This window comes from Rhopalosiphum padi, chromosome 1, assembly GCF_020882245.1.
Source record: "Rhopalosiphum padi isolate XX-2018 chromosome 1, ASM2088224v1, whole genome shotgun sequence".
NCBI lineage: Eukaryota > Metazoa > Arthropoda > Insecta > Hemiptera > Aphididae > Rhopalosiphum > Rhopalosiphum padi.
In genome coordinates, this window is record NC_083597.1 from 39599051 (window position 1) to 39619239 (window position 20189).

The 20189-nt window shown below is 29.5% G+C and overlaps 1 protein-coding gene across 1 annotated transcript; it reads right to left on the reverse strand.

Annotated features, from left to right (window-relative positions):
- Positions 1-16235: 16235 nt before the first annotated feature.
- Positions 16236-19539, reverse strand: LOC132918667 (actin, muscle). Its single transcript, XM_060980074.1, has 4 exons — positions 19382-19539; positions 18653-18801; positions 17044-17530; positions 16236-16967 (listed from the first exon to the last, which is right to left on the reverse strand). The coding sequence occupies exons 2-4, from the start codon at positions 18776-18778 to the stop codon at positions 16450-16452; spliced, it is 1131 nt and encodes a 376-aa protein (XP_060836057.1). The 5' UTR covers positions 18779-18801; positions 19382-19539; the 3' UTR covers positions 16236-16449.
- Between the last annotated feature and the right edge of the window lie 650 nt (positions 19540-20189).

Genomic DNA, 20189 nt, shown 5'->3' on the forward strand with positions numbered 1-20189 from the left:
TATGTGTGACCGTCTTCGGTGTCGGCGACGACAAAGTGTACTTAAAGCAGTTGCTATGTGGGTGTGCACTGTGTAGGTGTAACCCGCAGAAGGGCTACACCGAGTCACCCTCGAAAACCATAGAAAACGTTTACGCGTATAGATTGTATTATTCTATATGATTTCCTTGAAAGGTTATATATATACTAATAATTACGATTCGACAAGAAGAAAATATTATTATTATATTTAACGATGGTGAAGATGAACGTGTTGAAAGAAAAAAAAATCTGAAATACAAGGGCTGCCGTAGAATTTTCGATCCTTTAGTGCTTATTTTTCTACCCCTAATAAACGTAAATGTTGGATAAAACAATTAATTTTATAAATATTATGTCGTATTCTCTGCAGTAACCATATCAATGTGAAATTAATAGTTTTTGGCAGCAGCTAATCTTCGAAACTACTGAATCTATTTTATTGAAATAGGTTCATACCAATAAATTCGTTAGGACCCATGTCTTAGGTATCCTTTGCATTTTAAAATTTAAGCCTTATATAAAATGGACCACACATGTATTTTATCCTAAGGACTTAAATTGAAATGTTTTGCTTATTTCTGGTTGCTATGAGTTACACTAAAGAAAAAAAACAGTTAATACTTATTATTATTTCATTTGGTTGTCACAAGTAAGAAAGTCCCCTTTCAAAAATATCATTCTATTCATTTATTATTCTCAAGTTTAAATGGATATTTTGGTCATAAGAATGAACCACTCATTCAATCACCAATTGTTTTTTTTTTTTTTTAATATACGAGCGTACTACAGAACATGTTTTAAGCATATAAAATTATAAACTCAGAGCGTGGCTCCAAATTTGATCGAGGAAATAGGATAAGTATAATAAACATACCCATTGAGTCTGTTAGTCTGTACAGTTCTTATAAGACTTAAAAAAACAATTTCTACTGAACTACTCACTGCACTAAGTACAAAATCTGTGTTGAAACTAATAGATTTATTTTTAAATAAATTAAGGTAATCTCATTACAATAAATTGTGCTTGAGTAATGAGTAAAACAACTTGCGCAACGCCATGGATGTACTATATATGGTAAACCAATGCAAGACACGTTTTGTCGGAACGCAATAGTGCGTGAAAATGATTTCATTAAGAATCGGATTGTTATTGGGATTGTACCGAGAACGCGTGGAAATCGGTCATCAGCCACTGTTTTCTATTAATACTGACCTACGAAAAACATATAGTAGTACGACGGTCGCGGTATAAAATTTATCAACACGATATTATATAGATTTTTTATCAGTTTCGCCTCAGCTGAAGATTAAATTTGGTAACACCACACCGCGTTTACAGTGTAAACCGGCGTCGAGTTATACTTTACGTTAATGATACTTGCGAATGAGTAGTCACAAAATTATTTTCTACTGTCGTCGTTGTCGGAGTGAACGAAACAGTGACCACCAATCGTTTTTTCGACGCCACACGCGAAAACTGATTTTCAACCATTTCAAACAGTTTTTGCATCGTCGTCTGCGCGTGTAGGTATCTACTTATTTTATTATTAATAAAGTCATAGAGCCATAGAGACGTACAATTTGACAAAATTCCAGCAGAACGAGTATACTTCTACATCTCGTACGTATTATCAGGACATCATATGCGTGCGCACGGGTGTAGCAGAAGGTTTATTTGCCTAAACTGCAAAATTTTTTAGGCCGACTGATTGGCCCGAAGGCTGTGGCTGAGTACGTTATAGTCCAGTGATGCCCACGAAGAAATTTTATGTGGGCTGTTACAAATTGGATTCTTAGATTAAGATTGAAATTATTCGTACTTTTATACTTGGTGGTCCGCTCGAAGATAATTGTTTACCAATGTGACTCGCTGAGGAAAAAAAGTTGGGCATCGCACTCAATATAACCGCTTAATCGTAGACAGCGGTAAACTGGTCGAGTCAATTCATTATATCATATGGATCTGAACCAATTTTTCGTTGAATAATTTATATTTTGAACAGTTGTACTAATATAAGTATATTATATGTAGCTAAAATTACAAACTATACTAACAATAACATAGCCTACCTGAGTTTCATCATATAGTATATACACTTAATAATAATTTCAGCTGTTCAAAATGTAAAAAAAAAATTGCCGTTTTATTCTAAAATTCTAAAATTCCGCATCTGTAATTAAAGTCCATGCAGCACGCTTGTGTTACATATTTACAATATTTACATGTACTCGTATAATATTTATAATCAAAATGCCCGATAGGCGATGTTTGGTAAATTATATTAATAATGTATTGTAATATATTATTAACGAGTCATTACATTACTTCCGGTCTGACGAAACACGTTGCTATTTTCAGAGGATGAAAATTTAAGGTAGATAATATAAATAATACACAAAAACGATGTATGTTGATATGTAGGTTTAATGTGGACATAATTTTTTTCTAATCAAAGCGGGACTTGTAAATTTTAATAGGAAAACCAAAATATTTTTTGCGTAAATTAACAACACTAGAAATACAGTAAAATACATTGCGTTTTTATTAGAAAAGAATAATAATTTTTTTAATAAGAATGACAAAATAAAAACAGAAAAATGTTATAATAAATTAAATTATTTGGATAGTTTTTATATTCTTTGGATCCACAAATCCAAAATAACGACTTCAATATGGTAAGTACTTATTTTCGTATCATTTTTATTTCTTGACTATAGACTTATTGCCTATATGACTCAGTAGGGCACGGATGTTGTTGCATTTGCAACTTTTTTTCAATTAATTGATAAGTAAGTTTAAAATGTGTGTCATGCAAGTACAAACCAAAATCTAAAAGTTTTAAGTGCAATTTTCTGCAATTTTCGGAATTTTTGGAATTTTTGGATTTTTATTGCAATTTTATAGAATTCTCATTTATAAAAAAAATTTAACAAAGTTTTTTTTACATAATTTCACTTTTTTAATACTTTTAAAAATTTCATGAAATAAAATTGTCGAATTGCTTTAATTCTGAAGTACATAATGTATTGATGTATATTGCAGTTTAAATGACTTATTGTCTATTGATATTATTGTATATATATAGTCGAAACGATAGTTTGATTAATTTTAGAGCCGTATCGGTTTCGTTATACTGCGATTTTTGTATTTGCAATGCGTACAGATAAGATTATACATTTAACACAAAAATAATTTACGGTTCAATGCAACAATATATTTTAAGTAATTTGTATATATATTATTTATTATTTTTTTACCAATGAGTCAGTGATATATAAAATATACAATAAGTTAATGAATTAATGATAAATAAAAATAAACCTAAATTTATGAATTATAACAAAACGTTGTTATTTTTAATGCAATTTTTGGTAAAGGTATTTTAATGCAATACTGCAATAAATTTTACTAGTTTTTTAGTATTACAACATCTGTGCCCTATATACCTATATGAGAGTTTACACTGTTTACAGTATAAAATGTATAATAAGTATATCAGTATTTACTATACAGTATACGTGTATAGTATACCTTATGTTTTTGGTTGTGAATATTTTTCAGAGCAGGACATTTATGGGTTCTTTAGCCCTTTAGGGACATCGGGACACAAAGCTCAAAAGCAGGACGTATGCAGGTTACATATTAATGTAATATTCATGGGTTTCACGCCCGCCCCTGTGACAAAATATGTATAACATAATATTTAAAAAATATGTTTATAATGATGCCAGTGAGTATAAGCTATTGTAAAACAATCGCGTAATTTGTAGCATAAAAAATTTTAGTACAACATAATATATATGATAAAAAGTATAACGTATAATGCTTTAATATTTTTTCTAGTTTTGAGAAGATCTGCGAATTGTATTGCGAGTTACATTAAAAGCATTCACCGGCCTTCCTAGCACGTGGGCTACATGTTTAATATATAATGACACCACTATCGTATTAAATAATTCACAGTTTTTTTCGAAACTAGAAAAAATATTAAAAATCAGGAGATTAATGAAATTAAAATGTTGAAACATCAATATTTTCAAATAAATTAACTCTACAAAATAATCTTCAATTTTTTTGAAAATAATTAAATAAAAAAATATATATTTTAACTTTTTTACCAAAACCTTAAAATAAATAAAAACGTTAAATATTTGTAGTCCTTTTCCCTGCGAATTTGATTAAAAAACCATAAATATGATATTTCTATTATTTCAGGAGATATCGCAATGGGCAAATCCTCACTGGATACTCTGTACCTATATATATATAGGTATATAAAGTATTATTGTGCATTGTTTAGAGTGCTCTGTAGACATCTTGTAATATTTTAAGGGGACGTCCTTTTCTTTTAACTGAGTGCGTCCCGTGTCTTAATTTCTCAGTAGTTATAGGAAAATAGCTAAATTGTAATTTATTTTATTAATACGCCCTCATAATAATGTTGAAGTGTCCTATAAATTCTTATGAGTAGACAAAACTAATTTTAAAATCAAAAAAAATATGATTACCAATTTCTCATGACTTTTTTTTTAAAACGGAAATACCAATAACGGATTACTTATTGTGATTATAAACAACAGCCACCTAAAGGAAAATCACATAATATTAGAACATTTGGTTATCTAAAATTTTGATAGTTACTAACACAACATTAAGTTTCACGTTAAACCACAGCAACTACCCAGGGTAGGTACTTTACCAAGTAGGTACAACGTAAAACTAATAATGATTTGAAGTATTTATTAAGTAATAAGTAATAACACTAATAACATAACACTTACACTTAAAATCAATACTACGTACCATAGAACAGAGTGAATACCGATGTTTATACCACAGATTCGAAATATAAGTAGCTTAAAATTAGTTTCAATGTGTTATTTAGTATTAGCAATGTATTATGTATAGAAAATAATAATATACGTTATGAAAAAAGATTTAAGTTCCTACAATTAATATTTTATGTACCTATTACAACAAAATAACTAAAACCGTTAAAGAAAAAAATCGTTATTTTTTTTTACATATCCAATTTCATATAACAGGTAGGCACTAAGATACATATAAATCATATAGACATATAGTTATACTATTAATATAATAGGGAAAAATCAATTTTTTTTATTAGTAAAGCGAATATTTATAATATATATTAGGATTTGGGTGAAGTGATATTTATACAAAGAAAAATATTTGCCAAAAAAAGATTTTTTAAAACCTTTAAGTGGTGAGACGGTGACAGAGTCACTCAGAAATTATCACTTTGTACTTTTAGAATAACATTGACGGTACAGATGAATAATATCTGTGCGATCGTGAGATGGATACACGTGATGTAGTTATTAATATAATAATAAACTATAAGTATCTATGTAAAGTAAAGCACACTCTACAAGCATGTAATGTTTTCGATGTCTTTATTCTATAGGTATATAATATGAATTGTGAGTAAAAAATTAAATAGTTCACGATCTATTGTCTAATTCGCTAATCAAATTAATTATGTACTGATTGATGTTTGACATAACTACATGTATGCATAAAACGATGTAAACACATTTAAACAACACGTGATTAATGAGTTATATACAGAGTGGATCACCGCGATTTCGTGGTTTTTCAATAGAGCTACAACACAGAATACTATGAATACGATAGGCACTCTGTATAGATGCTTCACATAATCGATAGTAAATGTGCGAAATAATAGTAAAAGATAAAATTAATTTAATGCCAATAAAACAATGTAAACTCATAAAATATAGATTCTAGGAAATTAGGTATGCAAAAAATAACTGTAAATAATAATTTATAACATTCTTTTATAAAAGATCAATATTTATCGATTCATCTTACATCGCATATACGAAAATATTAAAATAAACTATGTTCAAATATTTTTTAGGGTTTTTTGTTAGGTACAGCATAACAAACTCATAAGAAACTTTGTATCACATTTTTATTGAATAGCCTTAGCTATTCAAATTGAGTTCCTAGTTCTATACACAGTTCTTTGTTTTACCCGAATATTTTGAAAAATATTGAGAATTTTTACTTTTAACCTTCTTGTCCTTAAGTACCAAACAGATCCAATTTACTACTTGACAACCCCAAAAAAGTTGAAGATCAAAGCATTTTTTTATGTTATACAAACGGTCCCACCTAAAAACACACACACGTCATTGTAAAATCAATAATTCATTGTTCCGCTCAGAACTTAACATATAAAAGAGTTGGCAAAGTATATTTATTTTGATATATAAAGGTATTTTTGTTTATTTTACACTCATAATATTTTATACAAATACAGATACATTAAAATATATCAAGTAATAATTATTTAAAGTGAAGAATTTTTTAATACATTTTGAATTTTCCATTGAATATTCTAATCTGGTATAAAAAGTAAAAGTTTTGATAGATATTGCTATTTCATTATTAATAATAATATACAAATATTTTTACTTATAATTTTAAATATCAAGTTTCCAAGTACTAAAATAATTTTTAAAAATATTAGCAAACAATAACACTAAACATTATTTAATATTAAATATTAAGATTATAAAGTATATGATAAAATATTATTAATAATCAAAAAAATAATGCATTTTTTCAAGGACTTCTCGTGATGTGGGTTACAACTAACAATTTATTTAATATTTTTTCCTTAGTTGTTAATTCCACTATCATTTATTAAGCATAGAGGTAACAAATGTCAAATACCATTATGTTATTATTTACCAAGGTGTAACGTGTAACCTATAAAATATATAAAGACAAGCATTTCTATACTATCTATGAAATTTGTTTTTATAAGATATACTTTAAAATATGCTTAAGAATACAATATAACTAGAATAGAATTTTATAAACTAGGGGACGCATTATGTTATTTTATACGAAGATTTGTGATAACACTGTAGCAGTATAGAAGATTTCGAAATGAAAATTTCGATTTGTAATCGAAATATGTGATAAAAAAAATTAATGTGAAAAAATATTATACTGTTCACGCGGCTTATATCTGTATTCGACCAAACAATACAATATCATAATGTGTTGTATAACAATACCGTCAATACCTTTATATTCTGTGGATTGTATTATAATTCGTAAGCAATGACGAATGTGTTGGTTTTGATAAAATTTCAATGTACATAAGTAAATATTATGTATGAAAACAACAAAATATTATTTGATGCTTTTTAGACAAAAAAATAATATAATTTATAATACGGTTTACGTAATAAATAAAAACACACGTAGCATGTTTATTTAGATTAGGTATAGTGATTATAGGTTGGTCCCGGGAAAGGCCCGTGAACTTGGGCCATTAGACCCGTCGTGATTTTTTTCTTTTTATTCATATATTATATGCTTTTTGTTTTTGTTAATACCTATTATCTAACGCATATTATAATAAGCCAGTAGATATTTTTTAATTTGTATATTTTATTCATGACTGAACTTATTTTACTGTAAATTACCATAATTAACACTGTAATTAATCACCGTGCCGACCATTTTTTTATTTTATAAAAATATGAGCACACCAAGCTTAAAGGCGACGGATTATTAACAAAATCCAAATAATATAAATGGAAGATGATTTGATGGCATTTTTTATACGAAATATAAGTACACCTATACTATTATCACAGGATATATTCTGTGCTACTGTCGATTAAACCTTATGAAATCCCTATTAGAAGTAGGTAACTATCATCAATGTATTAGTACTATTAGTTAATTAAATCTTCTTCTATTATGTAGGTACATTTTTATCGTATTCGCATCTATATCGTATTTATCATCACGTGTTATTTAGATGAGTAAATGTGCTTAACATTTCAAGAATGTCATTTTTAACATAATATTGCATTTGATAAAGATATAATATTAATTATTATTGGTTATATTATTTTTTTTTAGATTCATATACTGTCTACATATACAAACAAGAAACACATTAGCATGCTTATAGAATGTGATCATTGTGATCTATGTTGTTTAAGATAGTGAATTTTTTTTTAAAATATTTCAGCAATGTTATTAACTTATAAATCACCTAATCAATTAATTAATAAAATTATGTTGTAATTGGCTTCTTGGTCATTACATATTTGATTATGCTTTGAGGTGGGTAGATACCTTTTTGTTAGTGTTTATGTTGTAATTTGTTTTTATGAAGAATTTTTATTTTATTGTAAAATACAGCAAATTATATTAGTTTATTTTTTAATGGTTTCGGTAATTATAGCCATCTTAAAATAGATATTAAATATAAAAAAAAATCATTACATAATAAAATATTTTTCAAATTAAATATAATATATTTAAATAAATATTGATGATCAAATAAACAGAAATGATATTTTTAAACTATAATTTACCTAGATTTAAACGTCATTTGGACATTAGGTAATGACTAATAGATTAACCTCAAAGATCAATTTGATAGGTACTTTTCTTTACGACACGCAAAAAACTCATATTGCGATCAATAATTGTAAACTATGTATATCGTATTTATAAGTTATACTATAAGTTATATTATATACCTACACGAATTATGTTACTTTATATACATTAAATACAGATATAAAAAGCCACAAAAATACACGATTCGTTATTAACTTATCTAGTAAATTTAAATATACAATAGCTTTTTGATAGCTTAATTATCTTATATATTATAGTAAAATAATTTACAATACTGAAATTCTATATAATTTAAATTAGGTATATTAAAATGATGTTACATGATTTATATTTTAACTGAAATAACACTGTTGATAATATATAATTATTAACTAAGAAAAACGTCACAAAAATATAGACATAATAGCTTTTAGTTTAAATTTTTGATAACTTTAAGTACCTACATGGCTACACTAAATACTTTTTAAATCAATTAAACAAATGTCCGTGTTAAATGTTTTGTAAATATATTTGAATTTTTTTCTAAAACATATTTAATATTTGCAGTTAATTGCTTATCATGTATATATTTGATTTAAACATTGTTGTTATTAACAATTTGTTAAGTATTATTAATAGGCGCTCTGCATTAATTTTTTATCTCTATTCGTAGATTTTAAAACAGTTAAAACATTGCAAATTAACTTTCTGTAGGACCAAAACCTTGGGCTCTAGGTCAACAATCAATATTATAGTTAAAATGACCTATTATACAATTTAATTACCTATTTGAGTATTATCTATACATTGTAACGTTGAGTGTAATTCGATATTGAATGAAGCACCTTTACATACTAAAATATTGTTTCTTACACTTTGTATTAATCATTGTGAAATTGAGATATCAAATTAAACTCAACGCTTTATTGCAGATAATATTCTCATTTTTTAGTTTAATAACAGTTTAATTAACTATTATATTGATTCAGGGCCCACAGCGTTGGTTTTTCATAAAGTAAATCAGATATGTGGCGCGTATGATGGACAGAGATAACAATGTGAGGCGTCCTCTTGTAAAATAATAAAGTACAGTTTAAACTATCACCCTCCTCTCCTTACTGCTACCAATCATTTTTAAAAAAATATTTTTCTCGCAAAATCTACCACTCCTTGATATATTTAATACTTAATTACATTATAACTGTACTAGATGTAGTGTGCTATTCCGTTATTATAATTTATTATAAACTATTATAATGGAATAGGTATTTAGATTTCATATATTATAATCATGTTATTATTTGTAATACAGTTGAGCTACGATTCTAGATTTTCAAAATAGACTGTCATGAACGAAAATAACGTAAACGTGTTAAACACTTAAGGTAGTAAAAATCATTAATACAATATACAAACATTATATGTTTTCATAAAGTGACGAAGTTTGACGCGAGTTTACGTGATTGTTTTATTATATTTTATACATAGACAAATTTGAGAGTGTTCGAATATTATGAATTATAATATGATGGTGTAGGTAGTAGGTTTTCATTTAATAACATAATACTTATGCGATGCTTTTTCGGTTTCTAATGCACATGTGTGGATTAAAGCAAAATTACCTTTTGCCTAGAGTGTCAACATTCGAGTGCGGGAAACGAAGCCAATCCACGGCTATAAAACTGTTCGAATACGATACATGTCATTTGCATATTATGATAATCAAAAACGTCGTTTTAGCCGTATATAGGGGAACCATTTAACTTTAAACTTATAATTCAAAGAGCGCTGGGCCGCGGGTACGACACTAATTAATAGAGTTTACACACAGTAAAATATTGACCGGCTCCGCATCCGTATATAAATAGGCCTAACCTGGCTAACCTATACGCCATGATATTATTTTAGTGTGTATGCTGAGTAATTCGAATTAGAGTGTTTTTATTAACGGATAGGACGCGGCGACAAGGTGTCGACAAAGTGTTCTCGCATCCGCGATTATCATTTCTCGCACGTCATTATCGTAATTTTAATAATTATTCGTTAAATATTGCATTCGATATAACACACACACAATGTGTATAACTCGTGCAGCCACGCCATTTCAAAACTCCATAATAAATTAATAATAAACGGCATGTCCGCCGCGCCGCACGTGTTATCCTGCAAGTGCGCGGGTCCCGCTTTTTTTCTCGTCCTGTATATGTCATAAATAAATAATAATAATGATATGATGTATAAACTATAATCATATAATAATAATAAATACGGCACTACGCGTACGTCGGTGCAAACACGGTCTGTATCAATGACAAAATGCCAACGCGTACAAGCTTTATTTAGACGATAACAAGGCTCGTGGTATATTACACAGTTTGTACACATTGCATTATATATATTTACATTTTACGCTATAATGGTTGTAGATGCTCTCGGATTACGAGTGTGCGACTTAATTTTAACATTTATAAAACATATTCAATATATTTTTTATTTCATTCCTGCAGACACAGTCCAACGGAAAACTGTATATATACCGCCTATATAGTCCATTACTTCGAGACGATATAACACATAACTATACTTATACTTGCGAAACAGTTTTGTTTCGCACTTATAACTAACACGCGTTATAATATAAGTACCCCAGATTACGTTATTATTATAGATTATCGTTCTTGGAGCGATGAATTATTTATGTGAAATTGCTATGTCTATATACTTTATACCATTAAAAGTTAAATACCGATATTATTTTATTATATAAATATATTAGATATATTTTGTTAAGCTTTTAATCGATAAATTAATTTAATTGATTAAAATTAATTTTTACTGTTTTTTTTTCTATTATTATTGACAGACCATTATTTATATACTTGCATGAATATTATTTTAAAAATCTAGAAAATAGTTTTCTTAGTTTTAGTAACAGTTTTCTTTTTTCTAATTTAAATTAAATATAAATAATACACTAATCACAAAGATTTCGTTGTAAAATTGCATTTTATAAAAAGTTTAATTAGTTTATTGTTAAAAAAAAAAATAATACAGATACCAAAAATTCTAAATAGTTGATATCATACGGTTGTGGCTCAATATTGGCACGAAGAAATGAGAATTTTGATTTATAATTTAAATTCTTCAAACTATCTATATTACAATATTATAGTAGATATGATTCACTTCAGACTCTTTCCGGGACAAAAGGTCAATTACATATTACAACCTTTTGTTTGAAATACAAAAAATATACATACTATTGGTCATAGGTGCTCAATGATGTATACATAGGTCATACTTACAAACTATATGTATACGGTATACCCATGTAGTGTTATTTTTTTTTTTACATATATTTCTAAATGTCTTAATACATTTTTATCTCTGTATCAATACGAATTATAACATTGAACTAATATCATAAGATAAATATTCTTCAAAAATAATTAGATTACATTTCTAAAACAAACATAATAAGTAGCTATGCCTATACCGCCTATACTGAATAATCATTAACGTTTAAATTTAATTATATATGTTTAATATTTTACTAATTATTGTTAAAGAACCAAAAATTAACTTAATAAGAAGTATAAAATATTCCCTAAAAAAAAACATAACGTTCGGTTTATCTATGGCAACGTTTTAATGGTATATACTTATGTTATGTAATATTTCTCATGACAAATAATAAACACCATTTATATTGTGTGTATATTATGTATATTATTATATAATATAAATTTATAGGTAAAGAATAAAGACTTATAATTTTACAGAATAAAATATGTATATTTTAAATACTCGTTAATTTTACTTTATTATGTTGTTCCAGCTATAATTAGAGAAGCACCTAAAATTACAATGACAATAAACATTAATTTTTCATGTATCTAAAAGTAATATTGTTTTGGAAATAGATTTAGATTTTTTTGGAAACGTTTATTTTAAAATTGATTTTGTAATATCGTGTACACATGCGTGTACTGAAAGTATGTATACATATACATACATGTTTTGAATAAGTTTTCGTGGTATGTAAAAGTATTCCCTAACGAGGCCTCATAAGTCGATTGTTATAAATAGTCCATTTATACCGCTCGTAAGATACCTACCTACTCTACTCGTGTACTCGTCAATATCAGTTTTTAATGGTGTAACAATTGGCTCGTGTTAACCAGTTACACACTATAGTACTATACACTAACCTAATAATAATTTTTTTCTAATCATAACGTATTTTTTTCATTAAAAAGCGAAATGTTTTTTCCTTTAATATACTAAAAAAAAAAAATAATAATACCTGTACGTGTTGGTCGTAGGTGTCTTGAACTGATCGCAAGAGAGTATATATTTTAGAAAAAGTAGTATTTTATTAATCTTTTTTATCATAATAAATCTTATGATAATTATGTCGGTACGTTAGTACGTTAATAGTTCTACTTACTACCTATACAGTCTAAAATGTGGCATATGATGTATCGGCGATACAGTATATCATCGTACGTGTACGCATATATCACATTAGTTAATGTACATAGTAAATAGATTATGCGTACACTATAGCTAGTGTATAAGTAATTACCGCAGACCTTATTTTTTAGCCCTGTATGATGAAAAATAAAATTCGCGGAACAAATTTAAAAAATATAGTTATAAATGTATTCAAAGTTTCTAAAATGATTTTGTAATTTTGGTTTTTACGTGTTTTAGTGGTTTATCCGGTATAGAGAGTGTTTGCGGAATGACCTTTTTTTCAAACATAGAAGTTGGTTTTAATTTTTCATATAGATTATATGATTTTCGAATTCGGCCAAGCAGAAATAACTAGATGAATATAAAATTTTGTAATATTTTTACCGATTGTTCTAACAATCATTATGTGTGTCCAATGTACGTTGCCATTTGAACTCTATAGTCTCAGCGATTGCAAACCTATAGAAAGACTCGCAGGAGACTTTGTCCGGATTCTCGTCCATGGAACTAAACAAATCAAACAGTATGTGGTGAAAACGAACTCTCACCTAATATCAGTTATTTAATATGATATTATATTTTATAATTTATAATTGGTTGAGATAATCATTAATATTTCTCTACTCTATTATGGACATAATTCGATATAATTATTGATTTAAGAAAAGTATGAATATGTAAATGCACCTTTATGCGGATAATTAGTCGGAATCAATACGATTTTAACATGAGTAGGCGTTCGTGGTTATCACGTGGAAAAACAATATATTTATTGCAAACTATGATGCAAAAAAGTTACAATAATTATCATATTTTATTAATTTTGTAAATATTTTAACTTTAATACAACAAAATTAAATAACGAGATTACAATGTACAAGTATTGTGAGTTTTTAGAAATAACTAAAAATATTAGTAATCATAATCAGAAGCGGAGTAGGACCTAATCATCTCATTGTTTTGCAAAAATAAAAATCGGCTTCTAATGCACAAATAACCAACAACATACAAAAATATTTTACCTTCTAATTTTTTTTGTTTTTAAATTTGCCATTTAAGTAAAACGCGATTTAAGTTTGACTCTCCTTAAATTGCATTATATATTTATTGCAATATGAACATTTTTTACTAATGCAGCTAGTAATGCTTCTTAAAATAATCTATGACGAGAGTTTTTAAATTAATATTCAATAAATAAATAATATGAGGATATAAACATACATTTATAAACAAAAATAATAAGGTACTTGTAAAGTTGTAACAGGCTTATGATATTTTTTTTGTTTAAGATCATTGATAATAACCTGGAAATTAATATCAGTTTTTATAAGTGAAAATTTTCAACTTCACCCTTTGGTTTCTTTCCATCGTGTACCTACCTATCAAATTTATATGACAATTAATAAATTAACACGTTGATAAAAATAATCAAGGTATTAAAAATATTTTGCATCTAAAAAGACTAGATTTCATTCTACACAATATCCTGTACTGTGTTGTGACAAAAAATAATAGTTTGTAGTATATATAATTCATAGAACCATCGTTTTATTAGTAATAAATTATAAATTAATAAACTAGGTAAATGCAGTGCGTTATCTATAGTTAAGGAATACAGTTGTTTATAACAATTTACATTAAGATCATAGAGCAATAATCTATCTATGTACATTAAAATAAAATGCAGTTCGTTGGTAAACGCATAACTTGAAAACAGATGGATCGATTGAGCTCATTTTTTTTTTAAAAATGTTCTTCATAATACGGAAAAATATTTTACGTAGGTAAAGAAAATTTGAAAAGTTGAAAAATTCGGGATACACTGCACTAGCGTAGCGGCCCAGTCCGCCCCTGACCACAATTATACATAATATAATCATAATCTAAATGTATATATATCTATACTCAACTAGTCACTACTCATACTATTGATTCCATTGAAATCAAATCTCATACATGACTTTGTAAAGTTAATGAATGCACATCATATACTTGTGTAAAATCGAAAAAACTATTTGATTTACCCACTTAAAGTGTATACAAATATATTATCATGCAATCATATTGTGGGCGATGTGTAAATACGTGATTAAACCAATATAAGCTAGTTTAAATGACAAGTTTAAAAATAAAATGATATTCAATTTAAAAATAGTAAGAATAATTTTCTTATTAAAAAAACATAAGTTTTAATCCGAATAAGTATTTTTATAAATGGGTACTTAACAAAACAATAATATTATAAATGAAATTAAACTTTTCTAAATTTTATCGAACAACGGGGTACCTAATACTCTAAATAGATAAATATTTTATAACTTTATCATAGCTCAAATATTGTTTAGTCTTTTGTTTTATAGAACCTTTAGGTACTAAAGCTGATGGATATTTGATATTAAGTGGATTCAATGGGATTATAGTAATACTAGCTTATATTAAAATTGTTTAATAAATTATAACCATTGCAATTATTATAAAATGTATGTGTATTGTACTATAGTGAATAAATTCGTTTTAACTTTTAAAACTATTCGACGATACATCAAATTGTTAAGCATATTTAAATTGTACATTGTATATCATTGGTGATGAGTGATGACGTTCAAAAATAAATATCAGTATTAAAATTATTAATAGAAGTCAAGTTTACCTTATTTGGCAACCACCTCTTTAGAACCCATCAGTGTGTGATATTTTTAAATTTTTATCATTTTGATCTGATCAAAATAAATTATCTGTTAAAATATTTCGAACGGTCGAGTAAACTTGTCCTAATTTCAAAATATCTTCATGTAATTTGATAAATAGATAATACTAGCTGTTAATGCTTTATTTTACCAAGTCGTCCTTAAGTATTATTAATTTTATAATTTGTTGACAAAAATGTTGTCAGTCATAATATATTTTTTTAATTTATTTATAATGAACCCTTATTAATTATTTAGTATATATTATGTATTATATTTAAATTAGTTAAATTCCATTATTATAATATTTTCCCACTGATTTATTTATTTGTGTATTTTAACCAATCAATTAATTTCGTATTTGACGAAATGTTACCATAATATTTTTATAAGTATAGATAAATATTATATTATAATATAATATATAAGTGACATAATTTATTTCACGAGTAGACACCTTCTGTTATTTAATATACCATTGTGTTCTTATCAAGTTATTCTACTATTCTAGAATAAAAATAGTTAACTTATATCAATTGTTTTTAATGTGCTGTAGTGCAGTTGATGTTTTTCATTTAATGATAATGAAGGATATAAATGGTGTGATAAAAAGTTCAACAACAATTAGTATAGAAACGTTTATTTCGAAACGATTAACGCGCTAATAAATACATTTTTTTTATTTCAAAAATCGAACTGTTATTTTATCCCCGTGTAAAACGACGCAAAAATCGTCTCGATATGTACAAAAAGAAAAAACACATAGGTTTTCTTCAGTATAAATGAACATAAAGCGTGATTGTAATTTTGATTTTGTATGTTTGTGGGAGGTGATGACTTAGAAGCATTTACGGTGGACAATGCCTGGGCCGGATTCGTCGTATTCTTGTTTGGAGATCCACATCTGTTGGAAGGTGGACAGAGAAGCCAAGATGGAACCACCGATCCATACGGAGTATTTACGTTCTGGTGGGGCAATGATCTTGATTTTGATTGTGCTTGGGGCCAAAGCGGTGATTTCCTTTTGCATTCTGTCGGCGATACCTGGGTACATGGTGGTACCTCCGGAAAGTACAGTGTTGGCGTACAAGTCCTTCCTGATGTCAACATCGCACTTCATGATGGAGTTGTATACGGTTTCGTGGATACCGCAAGATTCCATTCCCAAGAATGAAGGTTGGAACAAGGCTTCTGGGCAACGGAAACGTTCGTTTCCGATGGTGATGACCTGTCCGTCAGGTAATTCATAGGATTTCTCCAATGAGGTGGAAGCGGCAGCGGTGGCCATTTCCTGTTCGAAGTCCAAAGCGACATAGCACAATTTTTCCTTGATATCACGGACGATTTCTCGTTCAGCTGTAATCATGAAATGTCGTTAGATATAAGTAGAGATTTTAACCCACGTGGAAACGGGTGGTAATAAAATACGTACCGGTGGTGGTGAAGCTGTAACCTCTCTCGGTTAAGATCTTCATCAAGTAGTCGGTCAAGTCACGACCAGCCAAGTCCAAACGGAGGATGGCATGGGGCAATGCATAACCTTCGTAGATTGGGACTGTGTGGGAGACACCGTCACCAGAGTCCAAAACGATACCGGTGGTACGACCGGAAGCGTACAAGGAGAGTACGGCTTGGATGGCAACATACATGGCGGGTGTGTTGAAGGTTTCAAACATGATTTGGGTCATCTTTTCACGGTTAGCCTTTGGGTTCAATGGGGCTTCGGTCAACAGGATTGGGTGCTCTTCTGGGGCAACACGCAATTCGTTGTAGAAAGTGTGATGCCAGATTTTCTCCATATCATCCCAGTTGGTGATGATTCCGTGTTCAATGGGGTATTTCAAAGTGAGGATACCACGTTTGCTTTGGGCTTCATCGCCTACGTAGCTGTCCTTTTGTCCCATACCGACCATGACTCCCTAAGAAAATACATAAGTCCATACGTCAGAATACGAAACATACGGCCGGACATAAAAAATAAGAATAACGGCGAGCCGTTCGTCTCCGAGAAAATAATAATAACAGGGTTCATAAAAAAACTTCTTTTAACAAGGGTCGGAACTTCATAATGATATCGTTAAAAAATAATATTTATAAATAAATATCGTACATAATCCGGAAAAAATATAAAATTTCGAAAATTGTATTTTAATAGAATCGACGTTACCAATCACATTATAATAATACAAATTCTATACTATACTCCCCCTCTAACCATCCATATAAATGAACGCGGGATAATATATTTCAAGTATATACATTTTATTATCAAAACAGTAATTGTATATTTATTCAATTTTCTGGTGTCTAGTAAAATCATTAATAATATGTGAACATTGATATTGCATTTCGCGTGAATAATTATTTCGTTGAACGCGTGTAAATTAATCATTGAGTTATATTTATAATTTCCGAAAGAAAACAATTTTTATTAATTGTAACTTGGCACGTTGTGAGTGAATAGATTTTACGACGAAATGGCATAGTGTGATATAATAATATCCGGGATACACGGATAAAGCTAAGTTTATAACGCGTGATCAATATTGCAGTGTGCACTAGACCAGCTGAGACGTATCGTTTATTTTTGTAACGCTCCAGACCCCCTCCAAGTATTTCCAGACGCGGTGCATAAGTGCTGTCTATTTTTATTAGACGGTGATGACGACGAGGTGGTGGGTGGAAGGGTTTGTTTGAAATCCGATGTATATAAAACGATAGTATAATTAAATCCTTTGGCTCCCGCACAGTGTTGGCTGCAGCTGGCGACATACGGCGTGTTTATTTTTACCCCGACGGACGGGTTGGCGAAGGGCCTACAGACGAGTTCGAAAGGCGGGGCACCGTTGTCCTATTTTCAGGACGCTACCTTTTATGGTCACGAATTCTGGGAGGGCCTTATGGTAGTATTTAACAGTTATGTTCTGTTTGTTTTTGTATTACGAAATTCTATCAAAAAGATAGAAAGTGCAATTTTATAGTTTTTCAGACGAATTTTTGAAAATCTCCCGAAATTGTATTTAATGCAATCTTATACTAACTTGATGACGGGGTCTGCCGACGATGGATGGGAAGACGGCACGGGGTGCGTCATCTCCGGCGAAACCGGCTTTGCACATACCGGAGCCATTGTCGACTACCAAAGCTGCTACATCATCGTCACACATTTTGCTGGTTTGGGTTTTTGAACCTGGAAAAAAAATATACAAAAACCATAAACTTACGATCACGATCGAGACGACGAAACGGGTAATACTTTATCGGTACGGGAAAGCACGCAGAATACAAAACGTTTCGGTAAATATTATTTTAGTGATATTTTATGATATAAAGAAAATAAAATAAATCGAACGGCCCGTTGAAAACTGTTGCGGGGATTTAAAAAAAACGTCGAAACGTTCCGTTTGTACGGAAATAATAAAAAAATATGAATGTAAAAAAAAAACTTTGAAAAAATAAAAGTATTTGGCTTAAAATCCGAGAGTATGAAAAATCGAGAAAAAAGCTTATTTCTTATTTTTAAGTTTTTTTTTCTTTTGAAAAAATAATATTCAAAGTCCTAAATATTATAATATCATGAAAAACTGTTATAACGGACTTTGCGTGATCGTACGATTTCGCGGTTTTATGTTCTCTCTTTTTGTCGTTGGTCGATCTGATCACACGACGAAACCGTTGAATAATCGTTATCGTATATGATATTCTCGTGTGCGGCTATATAGTAATATTACGATGTAAAAACTCTATGTTATATTATCTATACTACTCACCGGTTTACGACGAAGAAAATCTGTACGACTGCGGCGGGTCTGCGGCTAGTGTGTGGCTGCTGATCCGCTGTGGATGTGCTAATGAACGTTCTGCTGGTCGGTACCGGCGGTTTTATAAACGGGACCGATCCAAAAATACCGACAGCCGCCGCCCATACATGGCTATGCGACGGGGGGCACAAAACACTATTTTCGGGGCGCCGCCGGTGTGGTCGCCGCCACCGCAGCCACGGCTCGGCGGCCCTGCGCGCGGCCGGCCCGCCATATATGGTTCGGGCCGGCGACCCTCCGTCGTCGTTGTCGCGCTGCCGAATCCGTCGAGTCTTACTCGCCGCCGGCCCGCGACCCGCGGCGTGGGGACCGGCGGGGCGGCTCGAAATTGTCCAAAATCCGAAATTCTCGTCGACCATCGCCGGCCGAATTTTTTCGTTTACGTCTATTTTTACGCACCGCCCGACTTTCGATACTCCGAGTACTTGTATGTCTATATACATAACTCGATCGTGTATAATATATAGCACACAATAATAAATCATTATTATCATTATTATTATTATTATATTGTCATCCGTCGTACCTATTATGCGTTTAGGTGATGTTATTGTCGTTAAAATTTATTTTTACGACCACCGCCATCACAATCGTATAATTTATGTGATATCATTATATATATCGTATATATATATAGGTGGCCGATAATACATATTATTTTTGGTCGTGTATATTATGTGCATCTCGTGTTTTTTAGATTTGAGGGTCTCTGGAGATTGTATATTTGTATGCAATATACGACGTAGAAACTATACAC

Excerpts from the sequence above, each read along its gene's own strand:
- LOC132918667 (XM_060980074.1), bottom strand. The coding sequence starts at position 18,778 with ATGTGTGACGATGATGTAGCAGCTTTGGTAGTCGACAATGGCTCCGGT. Across the intron at positions 17,531-18,652 it reads TCGGCAGACCCCGTCATCAA|GGAGTCATGGTCGGTATGGG; the intron begins GTTAGTATAAGA and ends GTATTTTCTTAG. Across the intron at positions 16,968-17,043 it reads TTACAGCTTCACCACCACCG|CTGAACGAGAAATCGTCCGT; the intron begins GTACGTATTTTA and ends TCATGATTACAG.